Raw genomic sequence first — 19,545 nt, 5'->3', positions numbered from 1 at the left:
ACAAAGCTCTGGAAACAATAATGGGACGATTTTCAAAGAAGCGGCTTTCGGATGTCCCTAAACGCAATCAATGTAACAAAAGTAATATAAGAATAAATGGCAACTATATAAACAAAATACATATAAATATGTGTGTGTGTGTATATATATATATATATATATATATATATATATATATATATATATATATATATATATATACCTTTTTAAAGTCCTCCCACTCCTCATTTGTTAAGTTAAAAGTATTTGTTTGTGGATTGTAAAGGTTTCCAGTTTTGTTTTTTAAGTATAACCATCCTGTGTATTTGACTTTAAGGTTATCATAGGCGTTTTTTAATTGTCGTTGATTCAAATCCACGCCATACTTTTCCTTAATGGTTGTTCCTAACTTGTGCCATGATTGTTTGTGCAAACTCAAACCTTTTCTACCCACGGTTTGTACTTCTTCAATACAAGTTTGCAATAAGCATTTTGTTTGCTCATTGGTCCATGTATGTTTATCTCCCATTGCTAATAACAAAAAATATATATATAGAATACATACTTTAGCTACAAAGATTAATCATATTTCAACATAATCAACAAATAAGTTTAGCATATTCAACAACAATACATCATGAATGAACAAAAAAAACCATATAAGCAAAGATTATACAACATAATCAACAAATAAGTTTAGCATATTCAATCAACAACAATACATCATGAATGCTCTTTAAAAAAAAAAACAATACATCATGAATGAACAAAAAAAACCATATAAGCAAAGATTATACAGCACAATCAACAAATAAGTTTAGCATATTCAACGATTTAAGCACAACATTCATAACAATTCATCACAAAAATTCATAAACCTAAACATAAACCTAAACATAACGTTTATACAACACAATCAACAAATAAGTTTTGCATATAAGTTTATGATTTCAGCATATAAGTTTATGATTTCGGCAATGATTATGATTTTACCCAACATTCATAACAATTCAACACAAAAATTCATAAACCTAAACATAAAATTGAGCAGAAAATTTGTTTAAATAACAATTGTATCATAAATCAACATTCAACAAAGATTTTAGCAAGGATTCTTCACATCTCAGCAATAAAATCGGTACTCAAATAAAAAAATTGGTACTCAAATGCATAGAATCGGTACTCTATAAGAAATCAGAAAAAAAACCCTAACCTGATGTTGAAGACGATGGCAGCAAAGATCGAACGTGCACTTGGCAGCAGCAGCGGCGACCGGCAAGGGAGGGGCGGCGGCTGGAATCAGTCTTCAACAGGAACGATGAGAAGGGTGCGAACGAACGAAGAAGAAGAAGGGTGCTGGAGCGGTTTTTTTTTTGTTTAGGCGTACCTTTTTTTTTTGTGTAGGGTGTTTTTTTTTAGATGAGGTTAGAAGTGGTCAGAAGAGCCAAGCCCAATGCTGTGTGGGGAAGAGGTTTTTGAGCCCGAAGTCTGCGGAAAAACAAACTGCTGCGAACTTAAAAGTGTTGCGCGTGTGCTGCGCCACGCAACACTAAGAGGTTAGAAGAGCTTTTAAAAAAAACAAACACAACCTAAGGTGGTGTTTGTTTTTTGTCTGCAAATCTGCGTGACCTCTTCTGTCTGCGCCGCGTAGACCACACGCAGACATTAGCTTTCGCAGACTGTTTGTTTTTTTGAAGACTGCAGACCTAAAAATGTCTGCGCGCCCTCTTCTTGGCGCAGATGTGGACCAGAGTCTTCTAACATTTTCAGACATCTTCTAGCCTAAAAAAACACATATATCTATATTTTTTTAAAGTTTTTTTTAATTTATATTTTTTCCAAGTTTATTAATGATAAACAATTTGAAAAAAAAATTACAAAACTTAAAAAAAGAAAAAAAAACGTTCGACGATACAAACATGATATTTTTGACAAATTTATAAATAAAGATTTATTACAATAATAGTCGTTGAAGTTGTTTATATAAATACGAAAAAAAAAATCATAATATATTCTTATATTTTTTTGCTAAATTTTTCTAAAACATTATTTAATACACTATCGTCAATTTCTCGAGAAAATATTTATGTTACGTTTTTAATGGATTTAACTGAAAAAATCGAGGTTTATTTCCATCCATTTATGTATTAATTTCTTTGATCATTAATTATAATGTTTAGTTATAACTTTGCAATCAAAGTTGTTGGTTTTTATCAAATATATACGTTAATTCATACCATTTTTATTTTTATTTTTTATACAATAATGCATAAAAGTTGATATAGATTTGTTAATTATTTATAACAAAGTCATAAAAATATTAAAAAAACACTTTGAAGTTTAAAAAAATCAGTTTATTTAGATTTCAGTTTATTTTAGTAGCCCGCAGATGTTAAAAAAATAAACAGTCTTTTTTTTTCAGACTGCAGACTTTGGTCCACATCTTCTACTACAAAGGTCTACAGATGTGGTTCGCAGACTGTTGGCATTTTGCTTCAGAAAAAACAAACAACGCCACCTAAGTATCTAACACACCGATTTGAACCGACCCGAGTCGAACGAGCTCCTAAATGTGACTTCTTGAACAGGTTGGGTGCACCTCAGGGCTAACGGGCGGTAGAGGAAAGTGTACGAAACCCACAGCACCACTACCATCGGCAAACTAGCACAATCAACCACCGCAATGGCATCGCCGTCGACATCGCGGACAACCCCGACTTGTGGAATCGCAGCCACTATTGATCTCATCGGCGAAGACCTTCTTCAAAACATAGTCGCTAGGCTTCCGGCCTTCTCTTTCGCCTCCGCTGCCTGCGTTAGCCGCTCCTGGAACCTCGTTTGCGATCGCGTCCTTTGTCGCCCCAAGCTCTCCTCCGCCTGTTCTTTCAGTTCTTCTCTCGAGGTACCTTATTTCAAGCCCTAAAATTTATAATCATTAACTATAACCGAAATCGTGTCATTAGACAATTTTAATGTTATTCCCCAATTATCATTAGGTTGCTGTAGAAGACGTGTTGAATAAAGTACTATCAGAGCCGATTCGTCCTCATTTTGCCATTGCTTCTGTTGGTCCTTTGTTCGATTTGCACCAGGCTCACCAACTCGTACGTTATTCATCTCTTTTGGCCACGTCCACACTCCAGCACAAATAGAAAATCTACTCTTTTACATTGGATGTCAAACTTGTTACATTTCCACAAAATTGATGTAGAGTTTCAAATTCCCGTGTAAAATTATGAACTACATCAAACTTTGTAACCATGAATGAGCTGGTGTTTGATGTTATTGTGCAACAATATCAATTTCAAGTGATCAATCATCAGCTTGACATAAAAAATCAGAATGCTGTCTTCTTCCCTTTCTCGGAATGGATGGAAATACTTCATTGCATACTCCAAAATTTTATTGATTCCATGAATGACATGCAGATTACTGCAAAACTAGGCTCCAAAGTTCCAGTCATTACTAATGTTCCATCTGGAATCATTGGAAGGGATGCGTTTTCTGACGAATTCAAAGAGGTTTACTCTGTCGTCTACTTACATAATTTGATTTTTCTAAGTAAAATTGATTGCCAAATGTCAAGTTAGTACTTGTGATTCTCTGGTATTAACAAACTAATGACTTCAACAATCCACAGATTCAGTGGGAACTTACGGAAGAGGATGATGATCCAGGTGTTCCTCTACTTCTATCTGAGAGTGCAAATAGAGCATTCATGCTGATTGTTGGATTTCTACCAGGGCTAAAAGTCGAAGCAATTCCACTTCTAAAAGAAATTGAGGCAAGAAATCTCATGATCTCATCTTTGTTGAACAAGGCATTGCATCTATAACCATCTTCTAAAAATTTACCTCCATTTTTAGTTGGAATGAAGAAGATGGTTAACATTTTAGAACATTGTGCTAATATAACTCATCATTATAGTTATATTTTCTTCTATTACTCATATTTTTATCTTTGATATGTTTCTTTTTCTTTCAAAATTAACGAGAGGATACGTACATGTTATCAGGAACCACTAGTTGTCATGATAGACAAATTTGTGATGGACATTAGGGAGTACTCGACTTCTATTTCAGGATGTAGATCCCCTGCTGCCATAATAATGTTCAGTGTAAGTCGTTACTCTTTGTTATATACATTAAAAAATCTTATCTTTGTTGCATTTCTGATGCCTCAATATACAGGACTTTGAAGCAGGCATGAAATCTGTTATGGAAAAGATGGGTGAGTGTTGCATCAGAAACATAAGTGCTATACATACTCTGACTTATATAATAGAATTACTTTTTAATCTTTTTTTTTTTTTTTTTTTTCTTTTTCATTCTTGGTAGATTTTGCCATGTCACCAGATACTGTCATAGTTGGTGATTGTGGTTGCCAGTTTCTACATAGCAATGGAAGTTCAAGGGACACAAGCGCCACAGAAGGACACATGTCTACAGCTGTTGCCTTGGTATTTGCAGTGGACAAGAACAAACGTCATGGTAACTTCAAAATCACATCTTTAGAGATGATTTTCAATTTTCATGCATGATTTGATTATTGCATTAGGGTTTTATTTATTTTAAAATATTTTTGAGCAGGCACTGTAGAAACCCATTTCAATGCTGTATTATCAAGCGGTTTGTCACCTGTGGGCCCCACATACAAGGCGGCATCTGTTAGAGAGAAACACCGTGATTCTATGACTTGGCTCACTGCAAGAAGAGAAGGGTTGCGTGAAAATATCGATGGTGAAACTATTTTGAATCAAGTTTATGATGAAGTAAGTTCAAATTCTTCTTTACCCTTATTTAATACATATAATGTATTATTTTTGTCTCCAAATTCTTTTTGCCTATCTCATTTTATCTGTTTATAATTTATGACAGCTAGGAGAACGAATTCAGTTTCCTACTTTCTACATTGGGGTAACAAAACGAAGAAAATGCTCAATTGGGCAGGATAAAGTGGGATGGGTTACTTCACTCGCATTCCATGAAGTTCTAGGGTAAGATAGTAAATTTCTTCTTGCTCATTTTTATTTTATGTCTACAAATATAACCAATAGCGTAATTAGAGCATCCACCAAGTTTGATTTTGTATTAGTTGACCATTTATTCACATTGGTTGAAAACCTATGGGACCCACAAAAAAAAACATGATTACTCATTCAATCACGTTATCCATACAGGGACAACCAGGAGTATCTCTTTGTTGGTGACGTTGGCATAAAAACAGGGGATTTATTTCGCTTTTACCACTCAGATTCCAACACCGCGTTATCTACAAACACCGATGTCTCCAACAATTTAAAATGTTTTAAACAAGGAAGCACCAGTAGAGGCGATAAAAAAGAAGTGTATGGTGGTCTTGTTTTCACATGCTGTGGTCGGGGTGAGTCATTTTTCGGGAAACCGAATATTGACAGCTCACCATTTTTAAACAACTTCCCTGGTGCGACACTTGCGGGGACATTTTGTGGTGGGGAAATTGGACGTGGTGATTTAAGCGCATATGTTAAAGAATCTCAACAACAGAAATCAGTACGTTGTTGCTTACATGTATATAGCGCTGTCTATCTACTCATGTCTTATACCCCTTCAAAGGGGAATTAAACATGTTTTCTTTGTTCTGGAGAAAAATGGTAATAACGTCTTTTTGGTATTGTTTTTTGCTTATAGTGTTTGTTGGATGCTTATTTTGGGTAGCGACTTGTAATGTTTGTGCATATATTCCTATTAAGTCTTACTTTTATAAAATTGTTGTCGTCTATGTTTTCCGTATTTTGCTGAATTTGATCTCAGTATTGGAATCTAAATCACTAAATGAAATTTCATTGTTGATAAGACATTGCTGAGTCATGAGTTAAACATTGAAAGTTCTATATGAATGAATACATGTCGTGCTTTTTCGGTTTCAGGTTAAATGAAATGAAATCAAAAAAAAAAAACATAAAAACAATAAAAAAAAATCACAACCCACTGTCTAAATTATTAAGTTTCTTCCAAGTTTTGGCCATAGACTCTTGCAGTGACTATTAACATGTGTTGGAATAAATTATTATTTTGTACCCACAAGGTAACTAACAACTACAACTCAGTTGACAGCCACAAATATCCTTTCTGATTTATTGGGCATCAAGTAGGCTCAATTATAGTTCTATTTTTACGAAGCGTGTTATATGAAACAAAACCACACAATTCTTTAAAACGTGGTATGTATTTGTCCAATCAGACTTATTGAGATAATTTGGCTATATATATATATATATATATATATATATATATATATATATATATATATATATATATGATGTATCCAAACTCGATTGAGAAAATTTATTAATATCTCAAAAAGATTATTTATTTATGTATAAGACTTCGCCACTATCTCAATAAGACAACCAGATTCCTCAACATAAAAATCTTACTGTCTCAATAACTCAAATCTCATCGTCTAATCTAATATAAAAAAATCAAATCGTAAATCATAAAACATAAAACCATAAATATATAATAACATAAAAAACAATAAAACAATAAAAAAAAATCATAACCGAATATCTAAATTATCAATCTATTAAAATAATAAAACAAGAAGAAAACAACGGAAGACCTTCAAATTATTTCAATGAAGACTCAAGATCGAATTATCAAATAGGACAGAGACGGCCACATAAAAATTTCAAAGAGAAATTCCCGACTCGAGAAGATAAAACATTTTTTTCAACTTCAAAAATAGTTGCAGACTTCCAACCTCTAACCTCATATGATATAAAACTAATGTCTGTTCCTAGCTATTAGCACTGTCTCAAACAATTTGTAAAAGACAAATTGTAAACAACAAGAACTTAAACCTTTTGGATCACAAAACTAAACATACAAAGGAAAACAATTATTAGAAACCAAAGAACCTTTACATCATTATCAAGAAAATATTATGAACAAATTTAGGGTTTATCGCAAAACGATGAATAGTCAGAGCTCTGAACATTGGATATTTTCAGAATGAATACAAAATAGAAAATAAGAGATTAAATATTTTATATAATAATCTTGTAGTTAACTACCAATTTAGCCCTCCAACCTTTACTTGTTTCCAGCTTTAGTCCACAGCTCCAAGAATTTTTCCCTTTCAACCCCTCAGCTTCCAGAAATTACCATGTTGGCCTTGTACTTTAACGACGGCACTAACAGTTTAAGTTAGGACATCTAAACACATTTTCATTGTTAAGATTGACTACCCGAATGCAATTTGTGCAAATTATCACCTTAATATGTATTTGTGATGATGGAGGATTTCTCATTTGTTAATTTTACCACGTTATATATATATATATATATATATATATATATATATATATATATATATATATATATATATATATATATATATATGAAGATGATCAAATGAGAACACCTAAAAGGTTGAGAACGCGAGAACAGTTCTGGACCAATCATTTTATAAGGGTATATTAGTAACTTTATATAAATATTAATTAATGATTTCCTAAAATCTAGGGATAATGATTTTAATTACCTAAAAAAATTAATATTTCCTTTTAGTTAATGAAATATATATAAATTTTTTTTTTATGATTTTTCCCAAAAAAATTTATGACCGTTTCAAAAAATTACCTAAAAAAATTAATATTTCCTTTTATTTTAAATCTGAAAAGAAAATCTTAAAAAAATTATTATTTTCTACTATTTCATGTTTTTGTTTTAAAAAAAAATGAATAGAAATCCAATCCCAAATCAATACACTTCCGATCATAAATGAAAACACATCAAATTACAAATAATTCAATGCATTTTTCATCAATTGAAAATAAAAATAGTGTAAAAATTATCATTTCTTCATAAAATGAATACCTCTAATCATAAATAAATACACTCATTCACATGAATACACTACTATTCATAAATAAATACAATCATTCACACATGAATACATTGCAATTCACAAATGAATACACTGTTATTTATAAATTAATACACATTCTATTATATAATGAATACATCTAATCATAAATAAATAGACTCATTCACATGAATACACTACTATTAATAAATAAATACAACCATTCACACATAACTACACTATTATGTTGGATTAGGTGTCTAAGCCCATAACTATAATTGGTATGTACTTGAATTGATAGCAGCACAGTCCTTTTGGGTTGCCCTCAACCTAGCAACTGGACAAGGAAATTATGAAAGGAGAGATATTAATTTATAAGATTAATAAATTAATATATATATATATATAAATGATTTATTAATATGTTAATGGATTAATATATTAATTAGAAATCATTATGTTTAATTAATTGTTAGCCAGAAATTAATCAGAATTGATTTTGGGGTTAAAAGAATTAATTATAAGGTGCATGGACTAGTTTGCAATTATCTAATAGTTGAGTGGAAGGCTCTAGAAACCCCCTTGGAAGAGGGTGGACGAAATCTTTAGGGGAAACCCTAATAATTTCGTCCATAGGGGCTTGGATAAGGCCCTTGGGTTTGCTTAGGCCCTAAGCAAAGGATAACTAGGGTTTCCCTTAAACCCTAGATCCCTCAGCTATATAAGGAGCCTCCTGGTTCATGTTTTTGGTCACTCTTTCTTTTGAAGAAACCCTAAGGCCGAGATTTTGCATACTCCCTCTTCCCTCTCTTCTTCTACTTTCCTTCTTGCTAGTTCTTGGGTGTGACTCCATTAGAGGCATTACACTTGTGGTGCTAAAGCTTCCAAGAAGATCAAGATCAAGATCAAGGGAATATCAATTGTTTGCTATAACAATTGAAAGGTATGTAAATCCTAAACCCTAGTTTACTATTTTCGAAAATAGTCCCTCTCCTCTAGGGTTCTTGTTTTGCAATTCAAAGTTGTATGTTCAATAGTTAAAACATAGATCCAAAGTAGGTTGCATGTGAACTTAGGAATTGTTTTCTAGTTTATTTGTTGTACCTAAAACCCATCAGTGGTATCAGAGCCATTGTTGTTTTAAATTGAATTGCTACAATTGTTGAATTGCAAATTAGGGTTTATAGCTATTAAACCCTAAAGGCCAAATCTTTGATTTCTAGGGTTTTGGATCAAAGGGTTTTTTCGAAAACCCTAGCCTCCAAAGAACCCTAATCGAAATTAGGGTTAGGGTTTTGAAAACCCTAGCCTCCTCCCTTGTAAATTTCGAAATTTGCTTAGAAGTTTTAGGGTTTCTTGTTTTGGATAACTGTTACTTAATTAGATTAATTGGATAATTATCCTTACCCTATTTTTCGAAATTTAGAGGGATAAGGATTAGGATTAAATTAATGGATTAATTTAATTAGATAATCCTTACAAGATTTAATAATTTGATTAATAGTTAATTAAAAGATAAATATTAAATCTAGTTAATTGGTTTATTTAAATTTAAATTTAATAGCTTAAATTTCGAAATTTATAAACCCTTGAAGTTTTAAAATGTTTTAAAACACACCTTATATATATATTATAATTAAAAGTTTAATATTATATATGTATAAGAATATGGTCAGTCAAATCGCTAGTATGCCTCATTCACGAAGCTAATCTATAAGGGGGGTATAAGGAAACTGCCTATAAAATGGTAGTTGAATGGGTGTCCACTCTCACCCACCGCTTCCTTGATTAGTGGAGGGTCGTTAGCAGAACGGATTTGATAGGACAACTACTTCTCATTAAAAGTATAATGATATTAAAGAAAGTACTAGAACATTATTTTCAAAATCCCAACTCTAGTTACTTTAGGAAAAATGTGAAAAGTATGCTAATCCATGAAATTGCACATTATGCTTTATTGGTCGTTAGTGGAGCGTGTGTGGTTAACCAGCACACTAAAAGGCACTAATAAAGAGTAGTAATGGGTATCTCATAATTGTCATTTTGATGGAGCGTGTGTGGTTTACCAGCACATCAATAGTTAATGATAAAGACAATGAGGTTACCAAGCACATTTGCATGGTTATTCACATCTTGTTTGTGATCCTCGGCATCCCAGTCACAAATAGAAGAGCATAATCTGAGATTAAAACATGCCATTGAATAGTTTCAATGTATCTCAAAAGAATTAGGAATTTCACTTCGTTTGTTTCGTCTAATGGTGGAATTGGTGAATCGTCATTCGCCTACCTTTATGAAATTTGCACTTGGATCTCGGCATCCCATTTCTGAGTTGTCAATCTTCATAGTTGGATCCTAACCTTGATATTTTATCTTTGGGTTATTATATTGAGGTATCTTGAAATCTAACTAAAACTTTCTTTCTTTTCAGATGTCTACTCCTGGAAACACTTCTGCTTCATCCTCCTCCAACCAGAACTTCTCTTTGCTCAATATCTGCTCCAAAGTCGTTATGGATGGCTCAAACTATAACGATTGGATGCGCAACATCAAGATGGCTCTTCATTTCGAGAACAAAGAATATGTTCTTGAAAAGGAGCTCAAAGAGCTTGATGAGAATGAAGCTACTCCTGAAGATCTTGCTGCCTACAAGAAACATTACGATGATGCTACCAAAGTGGCATGCATCATGGTGGCAACTATGTCCCCAGAAATGCAGAGGTACTATGAGGACTACTGGCCTTTCGAGATGAACAAGGACCTTATGGAAAAGTACCATAAGCGAGCTCGTCAAGAAAAGTTCGAAGTAGTCAAGTCACTCATGGCTTGCAAGATGAAAGATGGGGAGTCGGTTGTGTCACATGTGCAAAGAATGCAACGCTACATAGAGCGTTTGGTCAAGCTCAATATTCACTTTGATGAGGAATTGGCCATTGACATGGTCTTGAACTCACTTCCTGAATGTTATGGTCAGTTTATTCTAACTTACCATTTGAACAATACTGAGCAGACCTTGGCCCAATCGCACAACTTGTTGCAGACAGCTGAGGCAGGGATGAAGGGTAAAAGTATACCCTCCACACCTACGAGTGCCCCTGTTTTGGCTATTGGACAGGGAAAGGGGAAAAAGAGGAAAGGTCCTCCCAAACAAAACTGGAAGAGCAAGGCTCAAGCTGGGTCATCTAGTAATGGCCCAAAGGCTAAGCCCAATGGTTCCACTCCCCATGTTTCTGATCCAAAAGAGGCAGTTTGCTTTTACTGCAACCAAAAAGGGCATTGGAAGAGATCTTGCCCACAATATCTACAAGATATCAAGGATGGCAAAGTGAAGCCATCTTCGGCAGGTATTTACACTATTTCTGCTAATAACTCATTATCTTCTCGTTCATGGGTCCTTGATACAGGATGTGGTTTTCATATCTGTTCTGATTTGCAGGGTCTAAAGGAAAGTGAGGAGATAGAGCGAGGAAGGATAAACCTGATCATGGGAAACAGAAAGTCTTCACCAGTAACCAAGATCGGAGTTTATCAGCTTCTGCTTAGTAATGATGTTAGATTAGATTTAATAAATTGTTGCTATTCGTCTGAGATGACGAGAAACATTATTTCATTTCATGCATTGTTCAGACAAGGTTTTACATATTCTTTTAATGATTTGAATGGTTCAATTTCTGTTTATAAGAATGGTGTTTTTATGATTGAAGCTTTACCTTGTAATGGTGTGTATGAAACAGTGACTTGTGTTGATAGCCTAGGAAATAGTGTACTTAATATTGACTTGTCTAATAGTGTAGACAAGGCATGCTTGTGGCATTGTCGTCTTGGACACATTAACAAGAAACGCATAGCCCAACTCCAAAAGGATGGAGTGTTGGAATCATTTGACCTAAAGTCAGATGATATGTGTGAATCTTGTCTTTTGGGAAAGATGACAAAATCACCATTCACAGGGTCTTGTGAAAGAGGTGAAGGTCTGTTGGATCTCATACACACAGATGTGTGTGGGCCCTTCAGATCAACTACAAGAGATGCTAATCGATTCTATGTGACTTTCACTGACGATTATAGCAGATATGGATATATCTACTTGATCAAGCATAAGTCAGAAACTTTTGAAAAGTTCAAAGAGTTTAAGCATGAAGTCGAAAATCAATTGGGCAGAAAGATAAAGATACTTAGATCCGATAGAGGCGGGGAGTATCTTAGTATCGAGTTTAACGACTATCTGAAAGAATGTGGGATAGTCTCACAATTGACTCCTCCTAGGACACCACAGTTAAATGGTGTAGCTGAGAGGCGTAATCGAACCTTGTTAGACATGGTTCGTTCTATGATGAGTCGGGCTTCGCTTCTCATTCACTTCTGGGGGTATGCCTTAGAGACAGCCGCCCACATCCTCAATCTTGTCCCTACAAAGAAGGTTGCCAAAACACCTCACGAAATGTGGACAGGGAAAGTTCCCTCGTTAGCACACATTAAAGTCTGGGGTTGTGAAGCTTTCGTAAGACGAGAGACTCACGACAAGCTAGCAGCTAGAAGTGAGAAATGTGTTTTCATTGGTTACCCAAAGCAGTCTTTTGGATATTTGTTCTACAGGCCTAGTGAGAACGTGGTCTTTGTAGCACGAAGAGGAGTATTTCTTGAAAGAGAGCTCATATTCAAAGAGGACAGTGGGAGCACTATTGACCTTGAAGAAATTCAAGAGTCAGCCAATGAAGGAACCTTAGATGACACTAGCACTCAACCAGAGGAAATAGTTCCTGTTGAACCAATCGATAACTCATTACCTCTTAGAAGATCCACTAGGGTGAGTGTGCCACCTGAGTTGTATGGTTTTCATATTACTTCAGATGGTGACACATTCATAAGTGACAGAACACTGGTAAACTTAGATGAACCAGTCACTTATAAGGAAGCAATGGCAGACCCAGAGGCTTCCAAGTGGAAAGAGGCAATGGACAGCGAGATTAAGTCCATGTATGACAACCAAGTTTGGAATTTGGTTGATAGTGCACCAGATCGTAAGACAGTTGGGTGCAAATGGATCTTCAAGAAGAAGACAGACATGGATGGAAATGTGCACACATTCAAGGCTCGACTGGTTGCAAAAGGTTCACTCAAACCCCAGGGGTTGACTATGATGAGACCTTCTCGCCAGTGGCTAAGATTAAATCTATTAGGATATTGCTCGCCATAGCTGCCTTTCATGATTATGAAATCTGGCAGATGGATGTCAAAACTGCTTTCCTTAATGGGAAGTTGGCTGAAGATGTTTACATGAGTCAGCCAGAGGGTTTTGTTGATGCAAAGTTCCCCAATAGAGTGTGCAAGCTTGAGAAATCCATTTATGGATTGAAACAAGCATCTCGTAGTTGGAATCTTTGCTTCCATGAGAAAGTCAAAGAGTTTGGTTTCTCTAGAAGTGAAGATGAGTTTTGTGTGTATATCAAGGCTAGTGGGAGTATAGTAATTTTTCTGGTGTTATATGTCGATGACATATTACTCATTGGTAACGACGTTCCAACCTTGAAAGAAGTTAAGTCTTGGCTTGGAAAGTGTTTTGCCATGAAAGACCTTGGAGAAGCTGCCTATATTCTTGGGATTAGAATATTGAGAGATAGAAAGAAGAGACTAATTGGACTTAGTCAGAGCACATACTTGGATAAGGTACTAAAGAGGTTCAGTATGGAAAATTCCAAGAAGGGAGAGCTACCTATCCAGAGCAATACCAAATTGAGTAAGACTCAATGCCCAAGTACAGATGTTGAAATAGATGACATGAGTCGTGTACCTTATGCTTCCGCTGTCGGATCGATCATGTACGCTATGACATGTACTCGCCCTGATGTGGCATTTGCTTTGAGCATGGTCAGTCGCTATCAGGGAAACCCAGGTAGAGCTCATTGGATAGCAGTTAAGAATATACTCAAGTATTTGCGAAGGACAAAGGACTGGGTTCTTGTGCTTGGTGGCAGTGATACTTTGAGAGTAGACGGTTACAGTGATGCCAGCTTTCAGACGGATAGAGATAACTTCCGTTCTCAGTCGGGCTGGGTATTTTTACCGAATGGAGGAGCAGTTACTTGGAAGAGTTCCAAGCAAAATACGGTGGCTGATTCTACTTGTGAATCAGAGTACATAGCAGCAAGTGAAGCGTCGAAAGAAGCAGCTTGGTTGAGGAACTTCATCGGGGATCTCGGAGTTGTTCCAACCATCCAGGAGCCTATGGAACTGTTCTGCGATAATGAAGGAGCGGTTGCCTTGACAAAGGAACCGAGAGATCATGGTAAGACCAGACATATCGACAGAAAGTACCATTTCATCAGACATAGAGTAGAAGAAGGCCATCTTATAGTAAAGAGGGTGTCATCTGAAGATAACCCAGCAGATCCTCTCACAAAGGGTCTGAGTAGGGCTAAGCACATTCAGCATGCTCGGAGCATAGGACTGAAAGATGATATTAGTTTTAGTAGTTAGATTAGTTTTTGAAACTTGTAACAAAGTAAATGTAATTGACTTTTGGTGATTAAATAATAAAGTATTATTTATAAGTTTGGCTACTACCTTTTGTCAATTGTTTATTATTGTGTTTTATTTTTGCATGTTTTACTTCCTGAATAATGAGATTATTCAAACTCCACAGTCGCTCGTACTCTTGGAAGTAAGTAGTGAATTAAGACTGTCATGAATTGGATTGCAGATTGTCTAAGGATAGACATGGCAATAGAATTGCTGCAACGTTCATGAGTACTCAGAAATTGAGATTTGAGTATTGGATAAACCCTCGCTCAGAGTATTACTTCATGGAATTCATCACGAGTAATACTGAGACGATAATATCTTGTAATCTTGAAACGAAGATATATGAGTTGTGATTTACAAGTCGGTCATACATTGGTGATACGAAAACGCATCAGTAACTTGGTGTTATAAAACGTATTGTCATGCATAATTTGATGAGTAAAAGATACAAGCATATGAGTCAACGTTTATTCGTTCCTTTTGCCCTAACAGGAAAAGCGATATATGTGGGCCCCTCGATGATTTGGTGTTGACTTATGTGCTGGGCCCAGCCAGGACTAAATTGATGTGTTCGATTAGAAGTCCTACATCATCACAAATCAGGAATCGGGAAACATAGATTCTGGACAAACAGATTGATTACATTCCATGTCTTTTGTTTGGGGATATCAAGCAGAACGAAGGGTTATATGATCACTTATCTTAGGACACGTAACTGACTGGGTCAGAGTTCGGCAGCAGCTTTTTTGGAAGCTACAATTTGCTGGTCAAATTTAGAAGGCATACTAGCAATTATAGTTACAGACTTATCCAAGTGGGAGACTGTTGGATTAGGTGTCTAAGCCCATAACTATAATTGGTATGTACTTGAATTGATAGCAGCACAGTCCTTTTGGGTTGCCCTCAACCTAGCAACTGGACAAGGAAATTATGAAAGGAGAGATATTAATTTATAAGATTAATAAATTAATATATATATAAATGATTTATTAATATGTTAATGGATTAATATATTAATTAGAAATCATTATGTTTAATTAATTGTTAGCCAGAAATTAATCAGAATTGATTTTGGGGTTAAAAGAATTAATTATAAGGTGCAGGGACTAGTTTGCAATTATCTAATAGTTGAGTGGAAGGCTCTAGAAACCCCCTTGGAAGAGGGTGGACGAAATCTTTAGGGGAAACCCTAATAATTTCGTCCATAGGGGCTTGGATAAGGCCCTTGGGTTTGCTTAGGCCCTAAGCAAAGGATAACTAGGGTTTCCCTTAAACCCTAGATCCCTCAGCTATATAAGGAGCCTCCTGGTTCATGTTTTTGGTCACTCTTTCTTTTGAAGAAACCCTAAGGCCGAGATTTTGCATACTCCCTCTTCCCTCTCTTCTTCTACTTTCCTTCTTGCTAGTTCTTGGGTGTGACTCCATTAGAGGCATTACACTTGTGGTGCTAAAGCTTCCAAGAAGATCAAGATCAAGATCAAGGGAATATCAATTGTTTGCTATAACAATTGAAAGGTATGTAAATCCTAAACCCTAGTTTACTATTTTTGAAAATAGTCCCTCTCCTCTAGGGTTCTTGTTTTGCAATTCAAAGTTGTATGTTCAATAGTTAAAACATAGATCCAAAGTAGGTTGCATGTGAACTTAGGAATTGTTTTCTAGTTTATTTGTTGTACCTAAAACCCATCATATTATTCATAAATGAATACACGTGCTATTCATAAATAAATACAACCATTCACGCACCCCCTTTCATGATCCGTTTTTTATTGTCGATCGACTACAGCGACATCAAGAGTGAATCAATACTGTTGAGTTCATCGTAGCCCAAGGTGGATTGAAGGCTTTCTTCCCGTCACTCCGTTCTTCATCTTCTTCCTATTTATTTCAAGCAACAAAACACCACCAAAATCTATTGATTAAGCTCATCAATTTCTGTTAAAAAGCAAACCCAAAAACCCACCTTAAACTTCACAAATTTCAATCAAAATAGAACAAAAAAAAGGGAATCAAACAAACATCCACTTGAACTTATCGAGTTCTGCCAAATCAAACAAGAAGAAAAAAAGAAGGAACCCTTACCTGTTGTTGAATCGTTGCTGCCTTTCTCGATCACCAAACAACCCAATGTCGGGGCTTTGTCACCGGAAACCAATGGCAAACCCCACATCCCGCTGCTCCCATTCTCTTTTCTTCTTCTCCTCGATCCAGCCAAGCACCAAAGGTGCCCCATCTTCAACCCCCGATCGCATTGTTGCATCCACCGAGACCGACGACCCACCCCTCGCTGCCTCCTCCTTTCCTCCTCTTCAGCCTCGCCGACCCCGGAGACGCTCCCCTCGCCATCACGACGGCCGACTGCAGACGTCGCCGACTGCCTTCACTTCCTTCCTACGTCTTTCATCGACCTTGTTGCTTTCAATTCTTTGTTTTCTCCGGTCCCCTCAAGTAACGCCTTGGAGGGTTTTGGTGATGGCAAGGTCCGATGATGATAAAAGTAGCATGGTCGCGTGGGTATGAGACGGTAAGACGAGGGAGGCGTTGATTGTATGCTGTAGGAAATTAGGTCAACGAAATAGAGAGGCAGAGAGTAATTATAGGAGTTTACAAAAGTAGGGTAATGTTTATTTACCTTAATACCCTTTATAATTTTCTTTAATTTAAAAATTAAATTTTAAATGTATTAATAATTAGAAAAATAACAATTAATTATAGCCACACATCTTAAAAATTAGATGGTCCAGATCTGTTCTCGCGTTCTCAACCTTTTAGGTGTTCTCATTTGATCCTACTCCTATATATATATATATATATATATATATATATATATATATTAATAACAAAGATTCAAAGAGATCTTATTTTGGATCCACCATTATTATATATATATATATATATATATATATATATATATATATATATATATATATATAAATATAAAAGTGGATCCAAAATAAGATGTTATGAGTAACACATGATTTTAAGGATAGAATGTCAACACAATTACATTGCATTGGAAAACATTTCAAAAAAATTTTGAAAAAATTTGAAGGGTAGCTTAAGCATAGACATAGATCCGTCACTTTATATATACCGAATAGATATTTATATATAAGACAAAATTGCAAGAATGGTTCCTGTGGTATGTCAAAACTAGCAACTTTGGTTCAAAATGGGTTTGACTCGCAAGGATGGTCCAATAGTTTTGTTTTGTTACGAGTTTAGTCTAAAATTTTATAACTTTTTATAATGACGGATTTGCCCTTAGTATTTTCCCTTTTTTAATTTTTTATTACAGAAATCAAAAAAAGAAAAAAGAAAAAGAAAAAGAAAATCTCTCTGTCTCTCTTCTTCTTCTTCTTCTATCTCTCTCTCTCTCTCTCTCTCTCTCTCTCTCTCTCTCTCTCCATTTCATCTCCAACTCGTTTATCTCCCTCGTTTCTCACTTCTCCGACGAAGAGAGCCACCACAGTCGACTGTGGCAGCTCCTCCGCCTCCCCCTGTCGTGACCCACCACCACCATCTAACATCCCAAATCCAAATCCACAATAGGTGTTCTTCGTTCTTGATTTTGGATCTGAAATAAAACCCAATTCCAAAAATTGAAGGTAGGTATGTTCTTGGTTCCAAATTTGAAACGAAGATGAAGAAGGGTAGATCTGAAACAAAATCCACACACAAAACCTTACCTGAAACGAAAACCCACCATCGATTCGAAGAGAAACGAAAACCCACCATTGATTTTGGATCTGAAATAAATCACTACACTTGTTGCCTCCTGTTTTTCTTTCCTGCCGGCGAGTATGAAGAGAAAGGAAGCTGGTGGTCGGAGGGAGTGGCAGCATTTGGTGGCCGGAACTCACAACAGCAGCAGTGACAGCAAGCTGTTTGGGTGGCAGAGCGACGGGAGGAGCTGGGTTTCCTGCTTAGCGGTGCAGTATGACTGGAGAGAGGTAACGAGGGTGGTGAGGTCATGTACGATGGTGAGAGGTGGCGTTGAGCGACTGGGACAGGCGGAACAAGGCTGGCAGTCGACGAGTCTCCTTCTCTCGTCATCGTTGCCGATTAAAATGGGGGGGGGGGGTGGATGGAGAAAGTCGGGAAAGGCAGTGGTGGTGCTGTGACAGGCGAAGAGGTGGTGGATGTTCACGGTGGTCACCACAGCAACACCGCCAGTGTCAAAACCAATGGTGCTCCATTCTTTGTTTGTAAAACAGGGACGGAAATAAGAAAGGAAATGAATCGAGAGAGAGAGAGAGAGAGAGAGATTATTTTTGTTTTAATTTTAATTGTTGTAATAAAAGAAAAATGGAAAATAAAATAATAAGGGGAAAATCCGTCATTATAAAAATTCATAGGAAATTGGACCATTCTTGCGAGCCAAACCCATTTTAGACTAAAGTTGCTAGTTTTGACATACCACAGGGACCATTCTTGCAATTTTATCTATATATAAATACAATTATATCTATATTAAAAGGCAATGTGTAGCTTTCACCTACATTTGCCTCCCATATTGTCACACCCCGAAACCGATGGCGGAAACGTTCCAGGGCGGAGGACGTCATGTGTAGCATCACAACCAATGGATAATAGCAATCATAGCAACAAAACCATTACGGTGAATACTTATGTAAAAATGTTTACATCAGTTTGAATCTTTGTCTGAAACTTTGTTTGAATTACATCAAATAGCTTTGTATAGTATAAACATAAAACTCTTATTGCTCCAGTTCCTCAAAATCCAGCAAGTACCTGTCTACTGATTTCCTGAGAATACAAGCAGTTTGAAAGAGTATCAGCATAAAGCTGGTGAGTTCATAAGCGTTGGTTTGTAATGAAAATCGTTGATGAGTTCGTAAAAGTGTTTTGCATTGTTTCAAGAAAATCCGATATTTTCTTTAGTGAGAAAGTAGTGTTTTCAATTCTGTATAAAACCATGAATATTTGTCACTGAAAACTGTAGTGATATGCGAAATTATTACTTCATGTGACTAGCTAATGCTAATCATGATGTAATAGTATTTCGTGCGTGAAACCATTGTATGCTCGTTCTGTTTGAAAACCCTGAAAGTTCCCTGGTTGTAGTGTGTATTAGTTCTATTTAATGTAAATAAAACTGTTGAAGAGTGTTAAGTTGTAAACTAAAGGTGATTTATACATATTGTGAGTCGTATAACCATGCTTGATATG

General features: G+C 35.8%; 1 protein-coding gene across 1 annotated transcript; it reads left to right on the top strand.

Moving 5' to 3' along the window:
- Positions 1–2,547: 2,547 nt before the first annotated feature.
- LOC145130392 (F-box/LRR protein) lies at positions 2,548–5,726 on the top strand. The gene is made up of 10 exons (XM_079065220.1): positions 2,548–2,881; positions 2,976–3,083; positions 3,408–3,500; positions 3,620–3,763; positions 3,995–4,096; positions 4,170–4,209; positions 4,317–4,469; positions 4,569–4,750; positions 4,857–4,975; positions 5,159–5,726. The coding sequence occupies exons 1-10, from the start codon at positions 2,663–2,665 to the stop codon at positions 5,580–5,582; spliced, it is 1,584 nt and encodes a 527-aa protein (XP_078921346.1). The 5' UTR covers positions 2,548–2,662; the 3' UTR covers positions 5,583–5,726.
- The last annotated feature ends 13,819 nt before the right edge of the window (positions 5,727–19,545 follow it).

This window comes from Lactuca virosa, chromosome 1 (assembly GCF_052849685.1).
Source record: "Lactuca virosa cultivar CGN04683 chromosome 1, Lactuca_virosa_CGN04683_v6, whole genome shotgun sequence".
Classification (NCBI taxonomy): Eukaryota; Viridiplantae; Streptophyta; class Magnoliopsida; order Asterales; family Asteraceae; genus Lactuca; species Lactuca virosa.
The sequence above is the reverse complement of the archived record's forward strand: the minus strand, read 5'-3'. Positions and strand labels throughout refer to the sequence as shown.

What these genes read in the sequence shown, in the direction of transcription:
- LOC145130392 (XM_079065220.1), top strand. Translation starts at nt 2,663, where the DNA reads ATGGCATCGCCGTCGACATCGCGGACAACCCCGACTTGTGGAATCGCA. An exon ending in TTTCTGACGAATTCAAAGAG is followed by an intron (nt 3,501 to 3,619) that starts GTTTACTCTGTC and finishes AACAATCCACAG; the next exon opens with ATTCAGTGGGAACTTACGGA. An exon ending in GGACAAGAACAAACGTCATG is followed by an intron (nt 4,470 to 4,568) that starts GTAACTTCAAAA and finishes ATTTTTGAGCAG; the next exon opens with GCACTGTAGAAACCCATTTC.